Raw genomic sequence first — 22,353 nt, forward strand, 5'->3', positions numbered from 1 at the left:
CTTATAAATGGAGATAGATGGGTAGATAGATAGATTGACAAGTGTGGGGCTGAAAGGCTGAAAAAAGCAAAGGTTTTAAACAGAAGTAAGGACCAGACAGCCCGTGAACTGTTGGAGGCCTTCTATATTAAAAGAAACTGTAGCGATTGTGTTAGCGCCCCATCTATCTCCATTTATAAGAATGAAACTGCTTTTTTAGATACACGGGCGTGAGATACGTGTGTGCCTCACCTATCTTTTATCTGCTTTTTTTTGTAAAAAACCCTCACGCACATGTGTGGTTCTTGCTACCCATCTTGATTTGTCCTTACATTCATTTGCATATGCTGTGAATAAACAGTTGGAAGTTGCGCCTGTCCCGTCTCGCTTGCTATGTGTTGTCTTTTTTGGCGCTACAACCCTCTTCTGCAAGCAAACACTGTTGCTCTTACACACCTTGCAAGGACATACATACAAGACAGCAGAGTTGTGGGCACTAAATCTAAGTGTACTTCAACATGGAATTTAACGACAGAAACAAATTATTATTCAGCAGTATGCTTGACTATAGTTTGTGACTAGACCTGTACACTAAGCCCGACATGTATGCTGCACAGACAGTCACAAGCTCTTGTCAAGCACAGATTCAGGAGTGGAATAACAGCAACACTGCCTGTGCCAGCCACACTCATTAGTTCACTACCTTAGCACAGCTACACCATCATGCCACAAAAATTCTCTTCAGAAAGAACAAAATGAATTAGGTGCATGAAAGCTTATGGCTAAGGCAGGGAAGTCAGTGAATGTTGTATCCTGAAGTTGCAGGTGGCCATGAGTTGTTGCACAATAGTTGGCATGCGCAGCTCCAGCTGCCAGTTCTTAAAGTAAGCCACAGTAATCTGACTAGAGCAAGGTCCTTGTTTCTAAAAGCTGCCACGACTTTTGCGGCCAGATGGCGCTTCATCAGCATTGTCCAGCCTTCTGTAGTGTCCGTTGTGCCTCCTCTGGCGCTCATGCCTGCCTTCCAGAATCAGAGCCAGAATCTGCAGTACATGGATGCCATGTAATGAAGACAAACTAGGAACAGGAGAAAGAGCAAAATCTTCTAAAACAATCTTCCGAGATCATAAGAGACCAACAAACGCTGACACCAAGGACAACATAGGGGAAATTACTTGTGCTTAATAAATGAAATAAAGAAACGATGAGTTAATGGAAATGAAAGTGGATGAAAAAAACAACTTGCCGCAGGTGGGGAAAAATCCCACAACCTTCGCATTTCGCGTGCGATGCTCTACCAAATGAGCTACCGCAGCGCTGTTTCCCCATCCACTTTCTTGGGTATTTATGTTTCCTAGTAGAACCCTGGGAGTGTTAGCCAGCGCCACCATTCACAGACCTTGGTGGCGAATGTGGAACATCTATGCTTCGGCCTTAGTTGTGGCATGCTTCAGCCAGCGTGCTGCACTTTATGAGAGTTCTGCAACCAGGCTAACTGGTGGCATCAGTGTCCTAAAATTAGCAGGACAAACACCAGCGCACTTTTGTGTTACGGTGTAACTCTGGTTAAATCAACTGCTGTTTTATTTAAGTGATGGAGGTGAATGTAGTAGCAATTCAATGTAGTGAATGTGTGTGTGGGTGCACATTGGCATCCACGCACAAAGCATTTAATATTTCTTTCTACTTTGGTTAGGTTAGTGCTTGCAAGCATCATCAAAGCCAACATGCGGCTGCTGCTGCTGCTCCGTTCAAACAGCGCACTGCTATCGCTTTTATTGCCGCTACCAAAACTGCAATAGGTAACTTCAGCGACACAAGACATTTTCACTCATGATAATAATCTGAATTAATGTTTACTGGTTGTAGTTGCAATTGGAAAATGTGCTGATACTCCTTCAAGTGGCAGTAACGGCAAAAGCTCACCATCTGGCCATTTAATATTTTGGTAACTGAAACGGTTCTCGACGTGTTCGTTTCTTGACCGCAGTGCAGCATGCACTTTTGGTGCCAACAGCTAGGGAAGGAAGAAATAGAGGAGAGTACCTCGGAAAGCCAAGAAGAAAGGAAGAGAAGGAGAGAACAGTCACGATGCAATGCTGTGCACCTTTTATTGCTGGGACATTAGATGGCCGAACCAAATGCATTGCAAAATAGCAGAGCCAAGGAGATAGGAGATAGCCAAGGCAGGGTGGCTGTGACGAAAATTTGCCACCTGCCAGCATGTTGGGCAGCAAACCGTCGCAACAAGTTTGCCACACATTGAGCGGCTCATCAGTGACAGGCTGAGATGACATGAACAGGTTAGCCTGATCAGTGTTCAGCTATTACGCAAGTGACCAGCGAACAACTACAGCGAGCGTGCCTAACAAGGTAGACCGTGCCCCTATTGGATGGAACAGGTTAAGTTTGTATGTAGGTGAAACCACCAAGCTGAATTTGCACAACACAGCTTCAGCTTCAACTGCCAGTGTTGTGCAGTCAAGGTCAAATGCGACACATCTGCACCTCATTGCGAGGCTCCAAATTGATTTTGACTACCTGGGCTTCTTTAATGTGCACCAAAAGCATGGTACACAAGCGTTCTTGCATTTTGCTTTCATTGGAATGTGGCTGCTGCAGCAAGGAATCAAATCAGTGACCTTTTGCTCAGCAGCACAACTCCAGTCACTGGGGCACTGCAGAGGATGGTTTTAGCATTTCCCACGTCACCACTTTGGCTGACAACTTATAGCAGTGGAAAAGAAGCAAAAATTGTGTCGAGCCGAGTGGAAAAGCCTAGAAAACAATGCTTATGCTGAATGCATGCTCTTCTCGGGAGCATATTAAACCGAAGCTTTCTTTGCCTTTTCCTTCGACTTTCCCACTGCTACTGCTACTACTGCTGCTGCTGCTGATGTCTGGCACACTGCATTGGGGGGTGGTTCAGAGCGTGTATATAGTACATGGAAGGAGTGTGGCAGAGAAGAAAAGAGACGCTCGTTTGCACCGCACCACATCGAATGTGCACAATGCCCTCTGGAGCTCCCAGGTAGTCGCTGCATTAGCCTCTTGACAGCTGTAATTATCTGTGACCCTACGCAAGCGCTTACCTTTCTACCAACATGCAAGTCCAGAGGGAAGCTAGATTGAATGGAAGAGAGGAGGGGGGAGAGGAGGCAGAGAATGGGTAGAACCAAAGCATTCGTGAAATGAGTGAATAACTGCCATGCCACTCTTCATTGTGTCGAGTTGAGTGGAAAAGCTTCGAAAACAATGCTTATGCTGAATGCATGCTCTTCTCGGGAGCATATTAAACTGAAGCTTTCTCTGCCTTTTCCTTCGACTTTCCCACTGCGACTGCTACTGCTGCTGCTGTTGCTGTCTGGCACACTGCATTGGGGGGTGGTTCAGGGCATGTATATAGTACATGGAAGGAGTGTGGCAAAGAAGAAAAGAGACGCTCGTTTGGACCGCACCACATCGAATGTGCACAATGCCCTTTGGAGCTCCCGGGTAGTCGCTGCATTAGCCTCTTGACAACTGTAATTATCTGTGACTCCAAGCAAGCGCTTACCTTTCTACCAACATGCAAGTCCAGAAGGAAGCTAGATTGAATGGAAGAGAGGAGGGGGGAGAGGAGGCAGAGAATGGGTAGAACCAACGCATTCGTGAAATGAGTGAATAACTGCCATGCCACTCTTCACTTGCAGTTCCCATACAGATACAAGGGGGGGGGGGAAATTGGGCAAATGTGACGTGAGAAGGCAAGGAAACGCTGGATAAACTTAAGTATGGTGCGGTGCATTTCTGCTATTTCCAAAAAATAAAACTATGCAAATATGTCTAACGGACAACCTACGCAGGGCGTGCAGATGCAGAGCCACATTAATTAAAGTGCACCGCAGGCTCTAGACAACAACGGGAGCGGTCGCACATCAAATCAACACTCCTGTGCCTCCTGTGACCGCCACGATAGCTTTGCAGCTATGGCATTGCTCGAGGTCGTGGGTTTGACTGAGACAGTCGCATTTCGACGGGGGTGAAATAAAAAACACTTGCGCATTTTGATTTAGGGACATGTTAAAGAACACCACGGTGCCAAAATTAATGCAGAGTGCACCACTATGGCCTGCCTCATAATCCGATTGTGCTTTCGGCACTTACAGCCCCACAACCCAATTCAAGTTCAATGCTTCGGCCACAATGCGATGTGCCCTGTGAAGCAATGACAATGCTCAACCTTCTCAGAGGTTATGAAATAGGGCGCACAACAACGCCTCAAGCAAACACCTCTCCCTTTGTGTTTTGTGTACTACGCAGACAAACAGCAGTGGTGCACGCAAAGTAACATTTAACATTGACTCACCACTCTCATGTTGGAAAAACATTCGTTGTCAACATCACTGCTAATTATCGTCAATCAAAACAAACAGCACAGAAAGCTTCGCTTACATCGATTCCCACAGTGCGTGGGATCCGCATAATTTTTTTTCATCATCTGTTCTGACCTATCTGAACAGCCATAGGTGATTTTTTCCAGCAGGCCGGCTGAATTTGCCACCTCCTTACATACTTGGCCTAACGGGCCCTCTATTTCCTGTGCTTTTTCTGGCAGGCTGGCCGAACTTGCCACCCCCGCACACTTGGCCTAGCGGGCCCTCTGTCTCTTGTGTGGGAAAGCCGCCACTCTCTACTGCCTTCCCCTCGCTTTTGGCTACTAACACGTTTGACTTGTCACTGCACGCAGCTGCCTCGGTAATCGTTCCATGGTCGTCTGACTGCTGCTCAATAGGCGACACGCCTATCAGTCTCCGAGTCTCCTCCTGTATTTTTGTGCTGAAAGCTCCCACACTAGAGAAGAATTCTCGTTGCTCCGTCAGCGTTTGCTCTGACCCATTCGAAGAGCCATAGCTGACTTGCTCTTGCAGGCTGGCCGAAATTGCCGCCTCCGCACACACCTGGCTGTTCACTGAAAGCTGTCCCATATACGGCTTCTAGAGCTGCAGGTTGTTATTGGAGTCAATTGTGGCAAACACCACCCACTTCTCACACCTCCTGGTCTTTCTCTCCGCAGTTGTAACAGAAAACTCTCTTCCGGGCCTCCAACATGTGTGCACTGTCACCGGGTGCCTTTGTTTCTTGCGCTACTTTAGGTGCATCACCCTCTTTCTCCTGAGGTGTGCCGGGGGAATTTGAAGTCTCCGGTTTAAAATCCCTATGGAAAGACTTGTTAAACTACGACTCTCTTGTGGTAGCCAAATGCCTCGTCATCTAACTAGTGATGTGTATGAATGGATTAACGAGATTCCCACTGTCCCTATCTACTATCTAGTGAAACCACAGCCAAGGGAACGGGCTTGGCAAAATCAGCGGGGAAGGACCCTGTTGAGCTTGACTCTAGTCTGACTCTGTGAAGAGACATGAGAGGTGTAGCATAAGTGGGAGGTCACGGGGTACGGCCTCGTTTCGGCAGGTTACTTGTGGCTGCCAGTGAAATACCACTGCTCTCATCGTTTTACTTACTCGGTGGAGTGGGAAGTGGACCATTGAGTTGTCCACGCTTCTAGTGCCAATCGATGGGCCCCAGGTCTCCCTTCGGGGCGGTGCCGGTCGGGCCTGTGCGACCTGTTCCGAGGTTGTTACCCTTTGACTTCTCGGCACCATATACCAATTTGTCGCTCCTCTCTGATCGTCAAGGCGTACTACGGACACTTCGTCACGTGGAGCAATTCTCAGCAAGTTCTGCCACTCTCTCTTTTTTCACTCATTCCGTCGGTGCACTTATATGCGATTTGGATTCTCGGTTGCATTAACAAGTAGTCCTCATCCAGAATAGGCACTTTAGTCTGTTTCAGTAGTTCCGTGCAGCAGAGCCAAGGCTACATGACCCGCAAGCGCAGATTCTTGCGCAGTGACATGTAGTGCCACAGTTCGGAAGCAGGTGGACGACTAAATGGCATTGACAAATGGTGTTGTCGACGGCTGCTCCCTTTAAAGCTTTTCTGCATGTCACAGGGCGGTTTAATGCGCGATTTTGCTTGCACTTTAATAAAATATTTATTCAGGCTCTACGGTACTGAACACACACCTCTTGTTCAAATGAAAACATGCAGAGAACAAGAAAATTAATGCAATGCTGCCATAAAGACATTAATTTGCATTTAAAAAGTACAAATAATTAATTGATCTGACAGTGACTAAATTCATACATGTAGTCTGAACAGCCACAACCCCGCGATCGAATCCCTCTTGGGTAGTGCTTCGCCCTTCGCAAAAATGAGTCCACAGACTTGCTTTTGTGGTATCATTCCTAGCTGCTCCGTTATGCGAAAAGATTGAATAAGTTGGTGTTGAACATGCCTGGAATGGCAAAGAGGGAGTGCGTTAAACGTGCATGAATTCTAATTAACAAACTGGCTGCACTTACGAGCGTCAGCGAATACACTGTGTACAAGTGGATGTTAGAAGAAGGATCAAGGTATGGCAGCACCATCCTTTGCGACACGCTGGCCGAGTGTTTCTTCTGAACCCTCCACTTCCGCCGTCTCTGCAACCCTCCTTCTCTGCATCTTGAAATATCTTGAAGACAAACACCTTATTGGTGTCAGAGCCAATACGGAACAAATTTTCCACCATTGCTATCACAACAACTGATCTCGCTGCGCAGTTGCAGTCGTAGTAGGTGATGCCGCCGCCTGCACTGCAGCACTCGCTGCTAGCAGACAACAGGGCGAGGAAGGGCACCTTTACGATGCATTCGCCCCCCTGATTGGTCGAAGAAGCCTGTAGCTTCCACAGTGCTGCACGGAACTATTGAAACAGAATATAGCAAGAGCTACTGGAGGAACAAAATGAATGTTACTTAAGCATTCAAACTTAGGAAGAAGACGAACTGCATGGCATTAGAAATATGTCTACAAGAGTATTTCAACAAACTTGGTGATAGCGGCAATCATCCTCAAGCACTGGACTGTTAATCCTGGGCCCGGCAGCACACGCAGCACACACATTCCACGCACGCATGAAGCAGGCTTTCTCATGATTCTAAGTTCCGTTGACTTACGATGTCTTGCTGATATATGCACAAAGGTGGGCAGAGCGCCACGTGACCAGTTTGCCACCATCACAGCTGCAGTGTCATGTAGCTGTGATTGCTTGTCGATTGGTATGGCAAACAATCGACGGGATGTCGGCAATCCCCACAATCTCAAAACAGTATACTGACTAACCAATCACTCAAAGTGCGCTCTATCATGATTCTTGACAGGTTGCATGCTGAAGCGAGTTGGCACTCAATAGTAGACAAAATCTGTGATATGTCAAGGTTTGCACTGCTTACTTGCTTGTACAGTCGAACTCGGCTATATCAAACTCGCAAAAAAACGCCTATCAGTTCGATATAGGGTATAATTCGATATAAGCCTGCTAAAAAATTGGACGTCATAAAAGCACATACCATTTATAAAATCCCTTTATTGATGAAACTAGCTTAGTTTCGCATGAAATAGTCCTGTATTTTCTTCAGCTTGGGCAATTTCGCTGCCTGCAATGCACGCACTTCTCCACATTGTCTAAAGAGTCGGAGCAGCTGGGGCCACAACCTTCCTCATTCACCCAGAAGGAACAGACTAGTTCAAGTGCACAAACCGCCTCGGAGGATGTGGGCAAAGGACCGTCGTCGCTTTCCTCATTGTGCCCACTTTTACTTGTGCTCAGTACGATGTCGGCGATGTAGTTTTCGTTTTTGGGCTCTTTCTTGGTTGCGACACCATCATCTGCACTCACGAACTCATTGACCATTGATTCGTAACGGCTTCCGGAAATTCTGACAGCTCGCTCCAAACTTCAGCAACACCGTCAATGGCTTCGTCGCACTCATCAGAATTTATAGCAATCACCGGGCACGTGGAAGCCGGCACGTTTGAAGCAATTTCGGATGAACCACTTGTACACCACCGTGTGTAGCCGTCGGGCGCCATGGGCACCGAGTTGCTAGTTTGTCCGCTTTAGCCCTAATCTCCCCCTTATTCTTCAAGATCATGCCGAGAGTGCTTCTCGGAATCTTGCACGCTGTGGGAGCATCCGACTTCTCACTGCGTTCCAACTCGATTTATGATTTCGAGCTTCACGGCGAAAGGCAAATTCTGCCGCTTCATCAAGGCAACACTGTTATAGTATACTCTAGTACACTATAACACTGCGGGAGAAGGCCCACAAGCTGCAAATACAATGAACCAGAAAAGCAGCGAGACAACTTGCACTTACGCCATCTTGCACGATGAGGACACAAGAGCTTCTGATTGGCTGTCTGAGCAAGTGCTGCGGGTGGGCCAGGATAATTTTTTGCAGGGGGGGCTTGCTCGACACATTCCTCGCTGCATCGAGCAAGCCGTTGCCACGAGGGGAAACCTGCCGCCACAAGGGAAAGCCTACTTCTGGGGGCACTTTAGCGCCGCTTGACGTTCGATATATCGGGAGTTGCTGCTATTTTTGTTTGATGGAAGCGTAATTATTGCTATATATACTCGTAATTATATAGTGTTCAGAAACTGTTCGATATACAGAATAACTCAATGTAAACGGGTTCGACTGTACCCAACACTTGTGTTAAGAAATTGCTGTTTTGTATTAGCCAAGCATAGGCATACATAAGGTTGTTTCAACACCTCTCCTTCTCAAATATTTGAAGTGTATACATAACGTCTGAAAAGGAGAGCAATTTCAACATACCAATTTGAGGTAACTGTCACAGATTAGTTGTTCCGTTTAGAACTTTATGTGAGGTCTTCTGTACTTCACATAGAACTGGATAATACTACTGATAACAATACACCATGATTCCTAGAGGCTATGTCATCTTGGTCAGGCATCACTGATTGGTCCAGAGGTTAAAGTATCTGCTTTTTCTGAGAAACATCCAACCAATGTGGGCAAATCAATCAACACGAGAGGAAAACTCTAGCCCACATTGTGCTATAAGGCACTACTTAGCACAACTTATCACATAACATATTTCAGAGCTGTCTAAAACCAAAACGAACCTTGCGCTTGTTGTGGAAGGCCAAGTACCCAACCACACAAAGCACCACTGCAGTCAAGAAGTAGGCAAAAAAATGGCTGTCATCCTGGGCTGGCAGGAAAAGCATGGTGCCTGCAGCTGCGGAGGCATCAAGAGGCTTTTCTGGACGACTACCTCCAACAGAACCCCCAATGGGCTGCGCCCCTAAGGGTGCTGACCCACTGGCTGCAGAGGCAAGGCCTTTCTGTGTTGGCAGGGGTGGCTCAAGCTCCTCTTCCGAGTCAGGCTCCCTCACATGGCCATAGTCAAGGTTGCCTAGCCAATTAAAAAAAAAAACCACATACGATGTGAAAAGTGTTTCTCTTCTAAGCAGATCACACTCTTGAACATAGCAGTAAAATAAGAGATCATGCATCACCTACCTGTCCACTGCAAGACTAAGGCCTCTCCCAGCAATCTCCAATTACCCTTGTTTTGTGGTAGCTGATTACAACTTGTGCCTGAATATTTCCTAATTTCATCACACCACCTAATTTTCTGCCGTCCTCGACTGCACTTCCCTTCCCTTCACACCCATTCTGTAACTCTAATGGTCCGCCAGTAATCTTCCTTATGCATTACATGGCCTACCCAGCTCCATTTTTTTCTCGCCCAGGGAGTGAATAAAAATATAGCTGCCGCGTTCCAAACAGGAGATCAGGAATGCCTTCTTTTTTTTTCTAGAGTGGAACTTCACCTCTTCTTCTAGTATTCCCCGACAACGGTCACACTCGATGCGAGTGCATGCGGCAAATGCACGCGCCATTATGTCTTCATCTTTGCTTTCTCACCAATATGCCGTTGTCCTCTTAAGGAGGGGGGGTGGCACAAACCTTTGCCCATTGTTTAAAGATGGTTTCTGCCTTGTGTTATTATCCCCCCTCCAAGAACGCATCATCCCGATGTGTAAAGCAATGAAATTGTTGACAAGCTGTTGTCCATACTAAAGTGGTATATGGTACCGAGTAGATGTGTTTGGTAGAATATTCACTGTCTGTCATAATATGGCTTCATTCTGACCACATGAACAGTTTCTGTGCAATGTCGGCATCGTGATGAGCTCACTTGTCCTTCCGGTGTAACTTCATAGTTTAAGGGACTGATGCGGCGAAGTAATCGGTAAGGGCTGAAATAATGGCACAAAAGCTTTTCGGACAGGCCGCACGTCCGCATGGGTATCCACACCCATACTTTGTCACCCAGTGCATACTCGACTTCTCTTCGCCGCAAGTTGTATCAGTCCACATTGATGCGATGCCTTTTTGTTGAATGCGGTGTCGCGCCAGCTGACATGCTTCTTCGCCCTCTGTGTAAAGTCGCTGATGTCAGGGTTCTGTTCTGCATGGTCGCTGACAGGCAGCATTGCATCTAAGGGTGTGCTCACTGTTCGGTCAAAAACAAGATGGAATGGCGTTACTTGAGTGGTCTCTTGCAATGCGGTATTGTAAGCGAATGTTACATAGGGTAGTATCTTGTCCCATGTACGGTGCTCCAATTCTACCTAAATTGACAACATAATGGTCAGCGTTTATTATGTTTTTCAAACATAGGAGGTAGCCAATTAACAATTATTTCTAAAGGTATGGAAAGGTATGGCTAGCTTATGCCTAGACAATGAATATGTTGCTATATGTTTACCTTGCTTCAATATGCTTTGCATGCTTTTTTGATCCCGAAAAAAAAAAAAAAAAAAAAGAACCTGCAGACTTTAGTGACCACTTCGGCAGAGTCTTTTTATCAACGGCATGCGAAATGCATGTGAATGACATGCGTCTCAGTATTGCTTCTCTTTCCAGTAAAGAAAGCTAACTCAATAAAAAACACTTCTAACAATTTACAACATTTAATAGGGATGGAAACATCATCACTTGCATGCAGAGGTCATAAAAATATATATGGTGTCCCAATTCACTACCATGCACCAAGATCTAAAAGAAAAGCAATGCGTTACTTGAAGAAAACCTAGTGCATATTGTTTCCATTACAGTAGAGTAGCTGCCAGTAATTTTTTGTTACTGAGATTTAATTAGGTAATTGTAATTAATTATATAACTCAAGACACGCTATCGTAATTATCAAAGTGTCAATGAGGCATTTGCAGGCACAGCCACGCGACATCTGGCTGCGGTATTTTCAGTGACGTACTAACTGCGTACGAATTTTTTCCGATTGATAAGTAAACCCTGTGAAATATGCCGAATACCACGTGACTGCGCTCCCACCCGCATCATAAAGCAGCGCTCTCAAACAGGCTCCTTCCGAGTTAGCCAGAAGGAAATGAAAGAAATAAAGAAAAATTCACCACCCAAGCACTCCATAAAGATGGTTAACCATTGAAGCTGAAACGTGCGGCCCCGGTGTTTATCACTGGGTTAATCCTAACGGTTCATTAAATGACGGCTTCGTAGGCTGCCGGATCTTCGGTGCGCAGTTGCTGTGCACATTTATTACAGTAGAACCACATTCATACATTTTGGACGCGAGAAAAAAAATTTACGGACTCAACTATTGTTCACATCTACGTAATGTGAAGCATCGCGTGGATCGTTGCGGCATGAGATGAGACACCGACGTGCATTGAGCTGGTGGTGCTCGGGCAGCCGGAGAAGTGTTTTGTTGTTTTCCTATTGCGCAGTGTTTCAAGAGGGAGAAGGGAAACCGATACGAAATCGAGCTGGCGGGCGACACCGGATGCTGCCGAAGCGAAACGTGATGCCCACATTGCGCCACCTGCAGCAGGGAGCGGTGGCGCATTAGGATTATCACCTACTAAAAGCGCGCAGTACGCTACCAATGGCACCCCGCACTGTAAAATAGATAGGTGAAGATGCTTACCGCAATAGGTTTGGCGGCGATAGCTGCGAATACGGCGTGCGACGACCGGGGCGGAGATTTGCTGGTACCAGAATAAGAAAATGTGCGCGCTGTCATTTTCACGCGAGACGGGCGGCTATGTACTGTCCTCGATCGTGCGCACCTTTTCTTGTTCACATGGGATCTGGTGGCCGAGAACGTATACGATAGCAATCTGCAACATGGAATGGCGATGCGTTTCGGTAATTGCCTATTAAAAGTGTGCGCTATGCTTCCGACAGCACCACGCAGTGTGAAACAGATAGGCGAAGATTTTTATCACAATAGAATTGGCTGTGATAGCTTTGAATGCCTCATGCGACGACCCCGGAGAAGATTTGCTGGTACCGAAGTGGGAAACTGAGTGTGCACCGGCGCTTTCCCGTGCGACGGGTGGGCGAGTACTGCGGTGAAGCTGCCACGGCGGGCAGCTAAGTGAAATCTCGTTGATACGATTCGGCTAAATACGTTTTTCGGCATAATACGTTTTTTTTTCGTTCCCGGCCGATGCCCTATAGAGGTAAATGCATTTTTGTACGGCTAATACGATCGTATTTCCACGTCGGTTTGGATAATACGATCCCGGAAACGTCTTCTGTATGATGATAACATCAGAGCCAGTCCTTTGAAGCGGGTGGGCAGAGCTACTGAAATTAACATCGAGCGAAACGACAGGCACGGCGGACTAAAGACGCGGCGACGCGCGCTTTGTATGCTCGAGGCTTGGCCTGGCTCGGCTCGGCTAGAGTCCGGCCGTGCTTCTGCACAGCGCCTGCAGCAGTGTGGCGGCCTCTGGGAGCAATTTTCGCAAGCTCGCACACCAAACGCTATATAGTGTTCTCGATCGCGTGCATTTAGCGTATTTTCTTGTTTCCATGGGATCTAGCGCGCGGAGAATGTATCATACGATTGAAGTTTGGCGACGTACTTAACGTTGGTGACGAAAAATAGCATTTTCAGGTAACATATAAACCGATCAAAAATGAACGTAACTCAAGTGGTCTTTTTTGTGTTCTCAACCGCGAACGTTGGCGCCGGGAAAACGTACGTAACGGGGACTTATCAACGAGGCTATACTGTATTCCATTACCTTGACATGGTAAAAAAATCTCCAGAGTTGCCCTCTAATTAAGTCAACCTTTATGTCCTTGCGGCCAAACCTGAAAGGCATTCGACCATTACTTATATGACTGTTCACTGACTCGAGCCTTGGCACAGTGAGTGCTCCTTCATTTCGGGATGTGTTAGAATGGGGAAAATACTGCCAAATGAATCAGCAATGTGTATCAGCGTTTTTTTCTAACTCTTGTTTAATTCAACCCGGCAGGTAATTCACTCAATTTCGTCGGTCCCGTCAGGGCCAAATTAACTGAAGTCAGCTGTACATCTATAAATTTCTTGCACCATTTTCAAACACGTCCAATTCAACGACAATGCTAGTTTTAAGATCAACAAAAATAAACAAAAAGTGGGTACTGCCATTACTTACCCGAACTAGAAGCAGGAGGCATTGCACCCAGGTCTTTTGATAGATCTGGTGACACACCCGTATACTTTTGCAGCCCTTGTCGTGTGGCACAAAAGAGAATAAACGAACAATGTAGAAATAGATGCTGGTATTGTTAAGGCACAAACATAGTGAGGGCCATATGCAAGAGTTGACAATGAATAGAAAAATCATTACTTTAAAGAACCACAGTAGTGAATTAACAGTTACCTACAACACAATGAACTTACAGCTGAAAAGACTAGGACAATTCCTGCAAAATAAATTAAAGTCACCCTATGTGTTCAGATGACATCTGCAGATCAGGGTCATAGTTCAGAGTAGTGGGGAATTACATTAAAAATCCAGTCATACTCATAAAAGATGACAAAAATACTGTCAGTGTTCCCATAACTACTGTATATAATCAGTCAAATTAATGTGTATGGTTATTATTAGGTGCTTATTAACCCTGCAGCTGTGGAAATTGTATATTACTTCTATGATTGATGCAAGGGCTACTTTTGTTAAAGTGAAAGACAGCAATGACCTGAATGTGCCGAGGGACTTTAAATGAAAGCTAAATACAATTTTATCATTTGTTTATTTGAAGCCGAAATATTGAATCCAGACTGTATACAATTGAAGGTTTTACGCTTAAGTGAATGGTTCTTGAAATGCTCCAGCTGAAAAAAAAAAAAAAGCCCTTTGTACTTCTCATGCTCTCAATTATGTGGAAGGAGAGGAACTAGAAGGGAGCCAGCCTTCACAAGCCAACTTTCCGTGAAGAAGTTCTTTTTGCTTCTTAGAATGGAGAAAGGAATACCATAAACGTGGTCTTAGAAGGATTAATATGCAACAGGTTTGCTTTACACCAGGGCTGGTGTAGGTAGGTGTTTTTCTTTAATATAATCCTGGGTTTTATCAACAGCGAAAATGGCAAATACTCGCCAAACAGCGAATACTCGCCCATATGTCATGGCAAAGTACTGCAGGTAGATCATTTATGAATATAAGGAAGAGTAGAGGTCCACGAATCCCTATGGTACCCCCTCGATCAATTATTTTACAGCGAAGCTGTACACCTCTACCGTTCAAGGAAATTTTCGTGTCGTTGTGGTAAGCAAAAAACTCCCCATACATGGGCCAATCCCGAAGACAGTGTAATGCCGGGCCGACTCGCGGTGCAGGTGAAGCAGGTGTTAAGCACTCCTCATATGTGGGCCAATCCCAAAAATAGTGCAATTCCGGCCCGACCCGCGACGGACGTGAAGCAGGCGTTAAGCACTCCCCATACACGGGCTGATACTGAAGATAGCGCAATGCCAGGCCGACCCGCGGCGGAGGTGCAGCCGGCATTAAGCACTCGCCATACGTGGGCTGATCCGGAAAAAAAAATAATAATAATAATAACAATTATGGTGTTTTACGTGCCAAAAGCACTTTCTGATTATGAGGCACGCACGCCGTAGTGGGGGACTCCGGAAATTTCGACCACCTGGGGTTCTTTAACATGCACCTAAATCTAAGTACACGGGTGTTTTCGCATTTCGCCTCCATCGAAATGCGGCCTCCGTGGCCGGGATTCGATCCCGCGACCTCGTGCTCAGCAGCCCAACACCACAACCACTGAGCCACCACGGCGGGTTTCCCAGTTCATAGTGTGTTACATAGTTGTGCAGTGCTCTTCCAAGGCATTTGATGCAATGCATTGTTTACTGAGGTCGTTTCTGTGCTGTTGAAGTCATGTCCCGAAATCGCCGGTCTCGTCTATGTAGAAGTATAGGCAATCTGCACATGGTATGATGTATGCGACGCCTGAAAACTACTCTCTGTCCAGGTGGTCCATGTAATTTCACGGGATGAGAAGCGCAAAGGTGAATGGTCTGTACAGTGCAGCCACCTGGTGGCACAGAGCTCAACCACACACAGTAGCAGTAACGAAATGTATTCTTCTTTGCTGCTGGTGTGAATTTCTTGCAGGAGTGTAATCATTAACACATTGGTTTTGTAAATGTTTAAAATGTTTTACACTTGGTTAGAGCAATATTAGCACTCTGTTTGGCTAGTTAAGCTCCACGCCAACAGGTGGCTGGACCGTGCAGACCGATCAGGCCGCTCACGTAGGTCTATGCTAAAGTTCCTTCATCAGCTTTAGTTTATGACTCCAACCATCCGTCGAAACGCCCAGCTCGCCTGTGGTTACTGGAATACCAGACATGTTTGGCGCTGCGACAGAATGGTCGCAACGCACATTGCTTCGATAGCTCTCGCTTGGGGTCGACTGCCAAGCAGCTGGCGGAGAGTTTGGAGAGGTTTCACGTGCTCGCTCGCTCCTACAGAACTGGAAGTCGACGACACGACGTGCCATCATGATGCAGAGCCAGCGAAGGCGGAGCTTAGCCCCAATCACTCAGCAAACGAGTTGAGGAGAAAATGCATGACTATGGAGGAGGGTAACTTGTAATCGTCCGTAGCTCTTAATATGCGATGTTTCACATAAATTGAGGTGCGAATGATTAACTTTAGCTGTACCCTACGTGCCAACAAGATTTGTGCGAACCGTTTCAGGGGCCCTTTAAGCACTCCCCATACGTGGGCCGATTTCGAAGATAGTGCAATACCGGCGGAACCCGCGGCGGAGGTGAAGCAGGCGCTAAGCACTCCCCATATGTGGGCCGATCCCGAAGATAGTACAATGCCGGACCGACCAGCGGTGAAGGTGCAGTTCGCCATTAAGGGGCCCTCATACACAGCTTCGCTGGTCATCTTTCGTCACAGAGTGGAAGGGCGCAGTTTTTTGTTGAAGATTGATAATTGTCAATTTCCACAATCATCAATTGAGTACTAATGTAGTTGCTAATGAACTGTAAAGGTGGGCCAGATATACCAAAGTACTTAAGTTCGTGTAACAAAATTTCATTGTTAATGGTGTCAAATGCTTTAGCAAGGTCAGTGAACATGACACCGACGGACATGTTGCTGTCTATTGCTTGTTTAATGCCATCAGTAAAAGAAAGAAAAGAAAGTTCAGTGGAAAGGCCTTGGTGAAAATGGAATTGATAATGAGACAGCAGATTAAATTCAGAGAGGTACTTTTCTAGACAGTTATAAAACAGTTTTTCGATGACATTAATAAAGAACAATATATGCAGACTGGATGGTAATTGTTAATAGAACCTCCGTCAGCTTTCTTGTGCACTGGAACTATTTTTACAATGTTGAGGTAGCTCAGTTAGCTATTGCCAACCAAAATAGAGTTCTGTGATGAGAGCCGACATGCCAAGCACTCGGCACATATCTTTCTTGAGTGAAGTCTCTCACAAGTGTATGTTAGAGATGAAATGTTATTTCTCCATGCCCAGGGAAGATGCTAGCTCATAAATTAGTTGATCCTAGAATGTACAATTGCAGGCTCCCATGCACACCTCTCCATGATGGGGCTTGTTACATGCACAGGACAAAGTTTTTAGAAGAATAGTCTAACATTTTAGATTCGGCACTTTCCTTTAGTGTCCTCTTAAAGTAGTGAAGCACAAATAGGCTATTCGGTATAATGTTATCTGCAATTGTATCCTTTTTCTTTCTTTTATTGAGCATACCATCTTACCTGGTTCCTTATCCAGATCAAATAAAGCATATGGCATTAAATTCATCATTTGGCATATGTTACTAAAATCTCCCAGACGTGGCAACATGTTGTAATTAGTAATGTCCTAAAGCCTCATCAACCATAATGTGCTACAATGCCTTAACCACTGAGTGCAATTTAACCACCACTAGCAACAGTGTATGCAATTATTGCCTCTGCTGAAATGCTTTGATTTGCAGGGGCAAGTTCACACAATATAAACCGTTTGTACCATTAAGTTCATCTTTCATCTCTTGGTTAGTTTGCTACAGGTACTTCAGAAAAGTTTGCTGTTGGGCTAGTTGGTACATTGTGTTGAGAATGAAAACAGCGAGAAAGATTGGGACAAAAAAAATGTCCAACGATTACGATAACTCCTTAATGCGAAATAAGAGCGAGCTATATACATGTTTTCATTTCTCGATAGACTGAGGCAAAGAATTTCAGACTGAAATCACCGCAGTGACTGGCAGTGGCCCAGTGCTGTCAGCACCTTCGCAGAGGGAGGGGCAGTATGGGAATGCTGGCATGATGCGCGGCATCGGAGCCAGCTGTAGGAGACAACAATGAAGGCGTGGGCGATATACTGAGGCAAAGAATTTCACACCGCAATCACCGCACCGACTGGCAGTGGGTCAGTGCCGTCAGCATTTTTACAGAGGGAGGGGGGCACTATGGCAACGCTAGCATGATGCGCGGCATCGGAGCCAGCTGTGGAAAAAGACGACGATGAAAGCGTTCGCACGGTTACGCCGAGGGGCACCAATGAGCCAGCTGTGGTAGAAGACTGCGACAAATCCACGAGTAGTGACATGTGCACATTTGTGCGGTTATGTCGACGCTGACGCTCAACCCAGGAACAGGCGCCTAAGAGCTGCACTCTAAAAGAGCCAGATACAACGCTGACTTGAACCTGCAAGTAAGCATTACATCTGTGGCTACTTCGCGTCCTGTTCTTTCACTGTTTTCTTTTTTAATGTTATTGGTGCCCTCATAATAAGATTTAAAAAATACTTAAATTTCTGAGTTTTACATGCCAAAACCACTGATTATGAGGAAGGCTGTAGTGAGGGACTCTGGATTATAATATCAACCACCTGGGGTTCTTAAACATGCAACTGCTAACGAGAGTGGCTACCAGCAAAAATACAGAATAACATTTTTGACTGTGAAAAGAAGCACAGTATCTTTCATTATGACCGGGATATTCATGCTGGGTGAGTGCCATTTATTAAATGTTTGTTTCTTCTGTTGTACCGATTTCTTCATCTTTAGAACTTGTATACATGTGTGTTGTTGTCAGTCGATAACAATGTACATTTCTGTGCTTGTTATAGGTCCCCAACTGCATCAAGTTCATTTTGCAATGACCTTCATGACGTTTTAAAGAATTTAGTCATTAGGTTTCTTAAGACACCCATGTTATTTCTAAGGGGATTGTAATTTTCCCACCATTTCACGACACGGTGGTACTGCAAATGTGAAGAAAAACACTGCAGAATGCGTGCACCTTCTTAGTATGTGCCCCAATTTTAACCTCATACAGCTTGTTCACAAACCCACTCGCACTACTGTATCCTAATGGTTTTGACCACATTTTCACTACGACCGACTTGGCTTCCAACCTACCTGCCTGCCTGGCTTAAGATCACTTGCTTATTCACTTCATCCTCAAAGCGCATGTTTCTTCTAAAAAGAGTTTTAAGAGAATTAGTGCTTAAAATCATGCAGATATCACGTCTTTTATAGCCAAAATGGAATCATTCACTGCAGATTACATCACTCACTTTGATAACTGGTTGCTCTTCAAAAAAAGAAAAAAAGATGTTGTCCCGAATAGATCAGTATGTAACTACAGAGAACATGCCTTCTAACCCTCACTATCTTCTAACCCTCATCTGTTTAACACTACTCCTAAGTGCCTGTGCAACAAAACGAAAAGGCTGTTTCACTGCGGAAAGCTAACAAATCTTCCCAACTGTCAGTTAGCTACCCAACGGGTAGAAGATGAGTACATCCAAGTGACAATAACAAAAATACATTCTTTAACAAACACGCTCAAATTTTGGAACATTGTTTGTGGCACTAAAACATAGTCCATACAATTAATGTCTCCTGATGGCACCAGTATTCCACTGAATCAGTGCTGTAACATTTCAAATTATGTTTGTTTCTTTTTGCAATGACAATACCACTTAATAGAAAGAAAAGGTGGGCTAGTTGGTATTATTAAAGACCATGCTTTGGCAATGCCACTCTCAATTTGCCAAGTGTAACTAATTCAACTTTTCCTGTAATGTATTCAGCAATAGTCGACTGGGTTGGTGTTGGCCCCTTAATTCAGAACCAAAAGGTTTCTCCTTGTGCAGGACCTGACAATATTGATTTGAAAATGTTCAAGTGTACTGAAGTGTTTAGAATTTATACCCAGTCATTGCAGTGCTCACCTCACCTGCAACAATGGAAAGAACGGAAAGTGGTTCCAGTCCCAAAGTCAGGTAATGCGCATGCTCTGGAGAACTACTGTCCTATTTCAATGACAGGTATTCCATGAAAAGTTTAGAACATATATTCTCACCTTATTTACTTCTGGAAAGCAATACAATTTTTCATCATAGTCAACATGGTTTGAGTAAGATGCCCTCGCGTGACACCCAACTCATGCTTAACTAACAATCTACTTGCCATCACTGACAATTCATTTGACATTGGCTGGGTATTCTCAGACTTTGCAAAAGCTCTTGACACCATGTCGCATGATTTACTTACATGCTTTACCATGGCAATTGGGCACCATTAGTCCGCTAACAAAGGCTTAAAATGCCAACTTCAAGACCTTCCGCGGTGCTCACGGACCCACTGTTCATTTTATCCCTGCTTGGCAGGGATTTTTGAACAGGCTCTGAAGATGCGAGTGCACTCGGAGTTGAAAGCTAGAATGGCCACCTTCGGAAGCGGCGTGCATGCTTCGAAACATTGCAGATCTCACGATTCCGCTGTGTCTGTGGATGATTTTATTGATGGCTCAAGCAGCAGCGAGATACACAATGCTGCCTTTTCATCAGTCTTTGATTCTGAGAGCGACAATGACATAAATCAACCCGGAACTTGAGGATGCACCACTCGTTTGTGCTCCTCCACCAAACCATTGAGCACTAGCCAGCTAACATGAAGACATACCAAAACTGCAAAAAATGTTACGACAGCAAAACTCAGCAGAAAACAAGAGTTTACTGCAAGAATTACAACGTCCTACTATACTGCCGGAACTGCCTTGCTGCATGGCATGCCCAAGTGTAGGGCTTTTGGTTAAATTTTTGTACCACAAGAAGGTTTCAAGAAAAAAATTTGGTTTACTTGCAAATAATGGTTATTTGTGAAATATTTTGGATATTAGAAGTTATGTTAGCATTTTTTCTTTTTAGATACAAGCAAATTAAAAGTTTTGTTCAATTTTATTCTACAATCTTGTATTTGGCACTTTATATTTTTTTATGACAAATCTCGTTAATAACAGTTGTATGCCTGAAAAGCGCATTTATTCTGCTTTGCGTTCATGTATGGCATAAAATTTTGAGTGCAATAGTTTCTTCGGAAAAAATATTTAGTGTAACCTACAAAAAATAGCCATTTTACCCATGGTAGGGAAAGTGTTAAACTTAATCAATTTAATGTTTACCTAAATGGACTGTCTTGGATTAGGGACTTTCTTTCTAACAGAACTCAGTATGTGACTGCTAATCATTTTTCGTCTGGTCCTCAATTACTTCAGGTATCTCGAAGGGGTCTGTTCTCAGACCTCTGTTTTATTTCATTTATATTAATGACCTTCCTAACTGCATCACGTTGTCCTCAATTTTTTTGCTGACAACTGTGTAATATAACATAAAATTACTGACCCCTCCGATTCTCCTATGCTACAAGACAACCATCAAGCATATCCCCTTTGGTGCAACCAATGGCTCACGAAATTGAACATACCTTAAGTGCAAATCTATGAGCATACAATGCCATATTTGCATTACTAACGAGTACATATTTTTCTTGAATGGTCAACAATAATCACCGTTCTTGTGCGCCTTCTTTAATGCTGCGCACACGGCACTACCAGGTCACGAGCGGCATGCGCGTTGTCAGCGTGGCATAGCATCCTCAACAGGAAAGTAGTAAGCGCAGAGTTTTCAAGAAAACGCAAGCAAGGCAGATGATTGTTGTTGTGGGGCAAGATATGCCCCAGAGGGTGCAAGCATATTTAAGAGCTTAATGACCTCTCATGGCACAAGCATGTTGACTACATAGCCATTAATGCTAATCACATGCTAGGGTATTTGTCAGAAAATTTTCCACCGTGCCTTTATCTTTAACCCTTTGTTGCATGAAGAAAAACTACACATGCAAGCACTGGTTACTTTTACTGTTCTATCAATGTGCGTCCAGAAAAATCCAAGAAATTCTTTTTCTGTGCTTTCAAATGTTTATTTCACAAGCTTTGACATGTGCATTACAGTGGACAACATGTGCATTAGCTTCAGTGAGTGTATGTGCCCACAGTTTTCTTTTGGTCCAACAGACAAAGTTCCTGTCCTGCCACCACATTAAACAGAAATTCGGGGTTGGGGAGGAGAGGGGTGCACGTTCCCGGCCATTCAAAACCGAGCAGCTTGCTATATTCTATCTAATCATTCCTATCACGTAAGTGTTACATTGATGAAGCAAACTCTTCGCAGATCTTTCATCACATAGAAAGTTGTCTTCACCTTTTCCTCCAGATCTACCATTAAAACCCTGTACTAAAACAACTACTTGTGCCTCCTTCCTACATTTTGCCCCAACCTGATCACGTACACAAACTTGCTGTGCCACCTTGTCATACAAACATGTATTTGGATTCCTTTTTGCTCCTGTTAAATCTCAAAACGGCAATGAGCATTCGTTGGATGCTTCCCACGAGGCAGCCCTTTCATCAGCCCCCACCCAAACGATGGTGGGGCCAGACAGACTGTGACGTGAAAACAAAGGGGCTCACTTCAAGGTGACAACAACCGCCATCCTCAGTGGAAGCGGTAACTACCGCAAAGTCCACTCTACCTGAACCTGACACTGACAAGCAGACCATCATGGAGAGCCCACTACCTAATTCATAAAAGGGGCCAACGTCAAGGTCTTCTGCAGGAATGGCGTCTACATCAGGTTCACAGATTGCCACATCGTTGAATCATATGTGGGAGCGATCGCGCAACATTGGAGGAGGAGTCCGGCGGAACGGTGCGACATCATGGACAGGATTTTGCGAACGATTCGACGATTATGACTGGTCGAGACACAGTCATCAGATTCCCTAGTCTAGTCACCTAGGGGAATCGA

The 22,353-nt window shown here is 45.0% G+C and overlaps 1 protein-coding gene across 2 annotated transcripts in view; it reads right to left on the bottom strand.

The window, feature by feature from the left end:
• Nucleotides 1–375: 375 nt before the first annotated feature.
• The window catches only part of LOC142587002 (uncharacterized), a 46,747-nt gene continuing 24,769 nt past the window's right edge, over nt 376–22,353 (bottom strand). For both annotated transcript variants that reach the window (XM_075697880.1, XM_075697872.1), the window contains 3 exons: nt 13,362–13,436; nt 9,003–9,295; nt 376–1,022 (listed from right to left, as the gene is read on the bottom strand). In XM_075697880.1, the coding sequence (XP_075553995.1) occupies nt 903–1,022; nt 9,003–9,295; nt 13,362–13,436 (488 nt within the window). In that variant the 3' untranslated portion in view covers nt 376–902. The remainder of the gene's footprint in view (nt 1,023–9,002; nt 9,296–13,361; nt 13,437–22,353) is intronic.

Source organism: Dermacentor variabilis, chromosome 1 (genome assembly GCF_050947875.1).
Source record: "Dermacentor variabilis isolate Ectoservices chromosome 1, ASM5094787v1, whole genome shotgun sequence".
In the NCBI taxonomy this organism is placed as follows: domain Eukaryota; kingdom Metazoa; phylum Arthropoda; class Arachnida; order Ixodida; family Ixodidae; genus Dermacentor; species Dermacentor variabilis.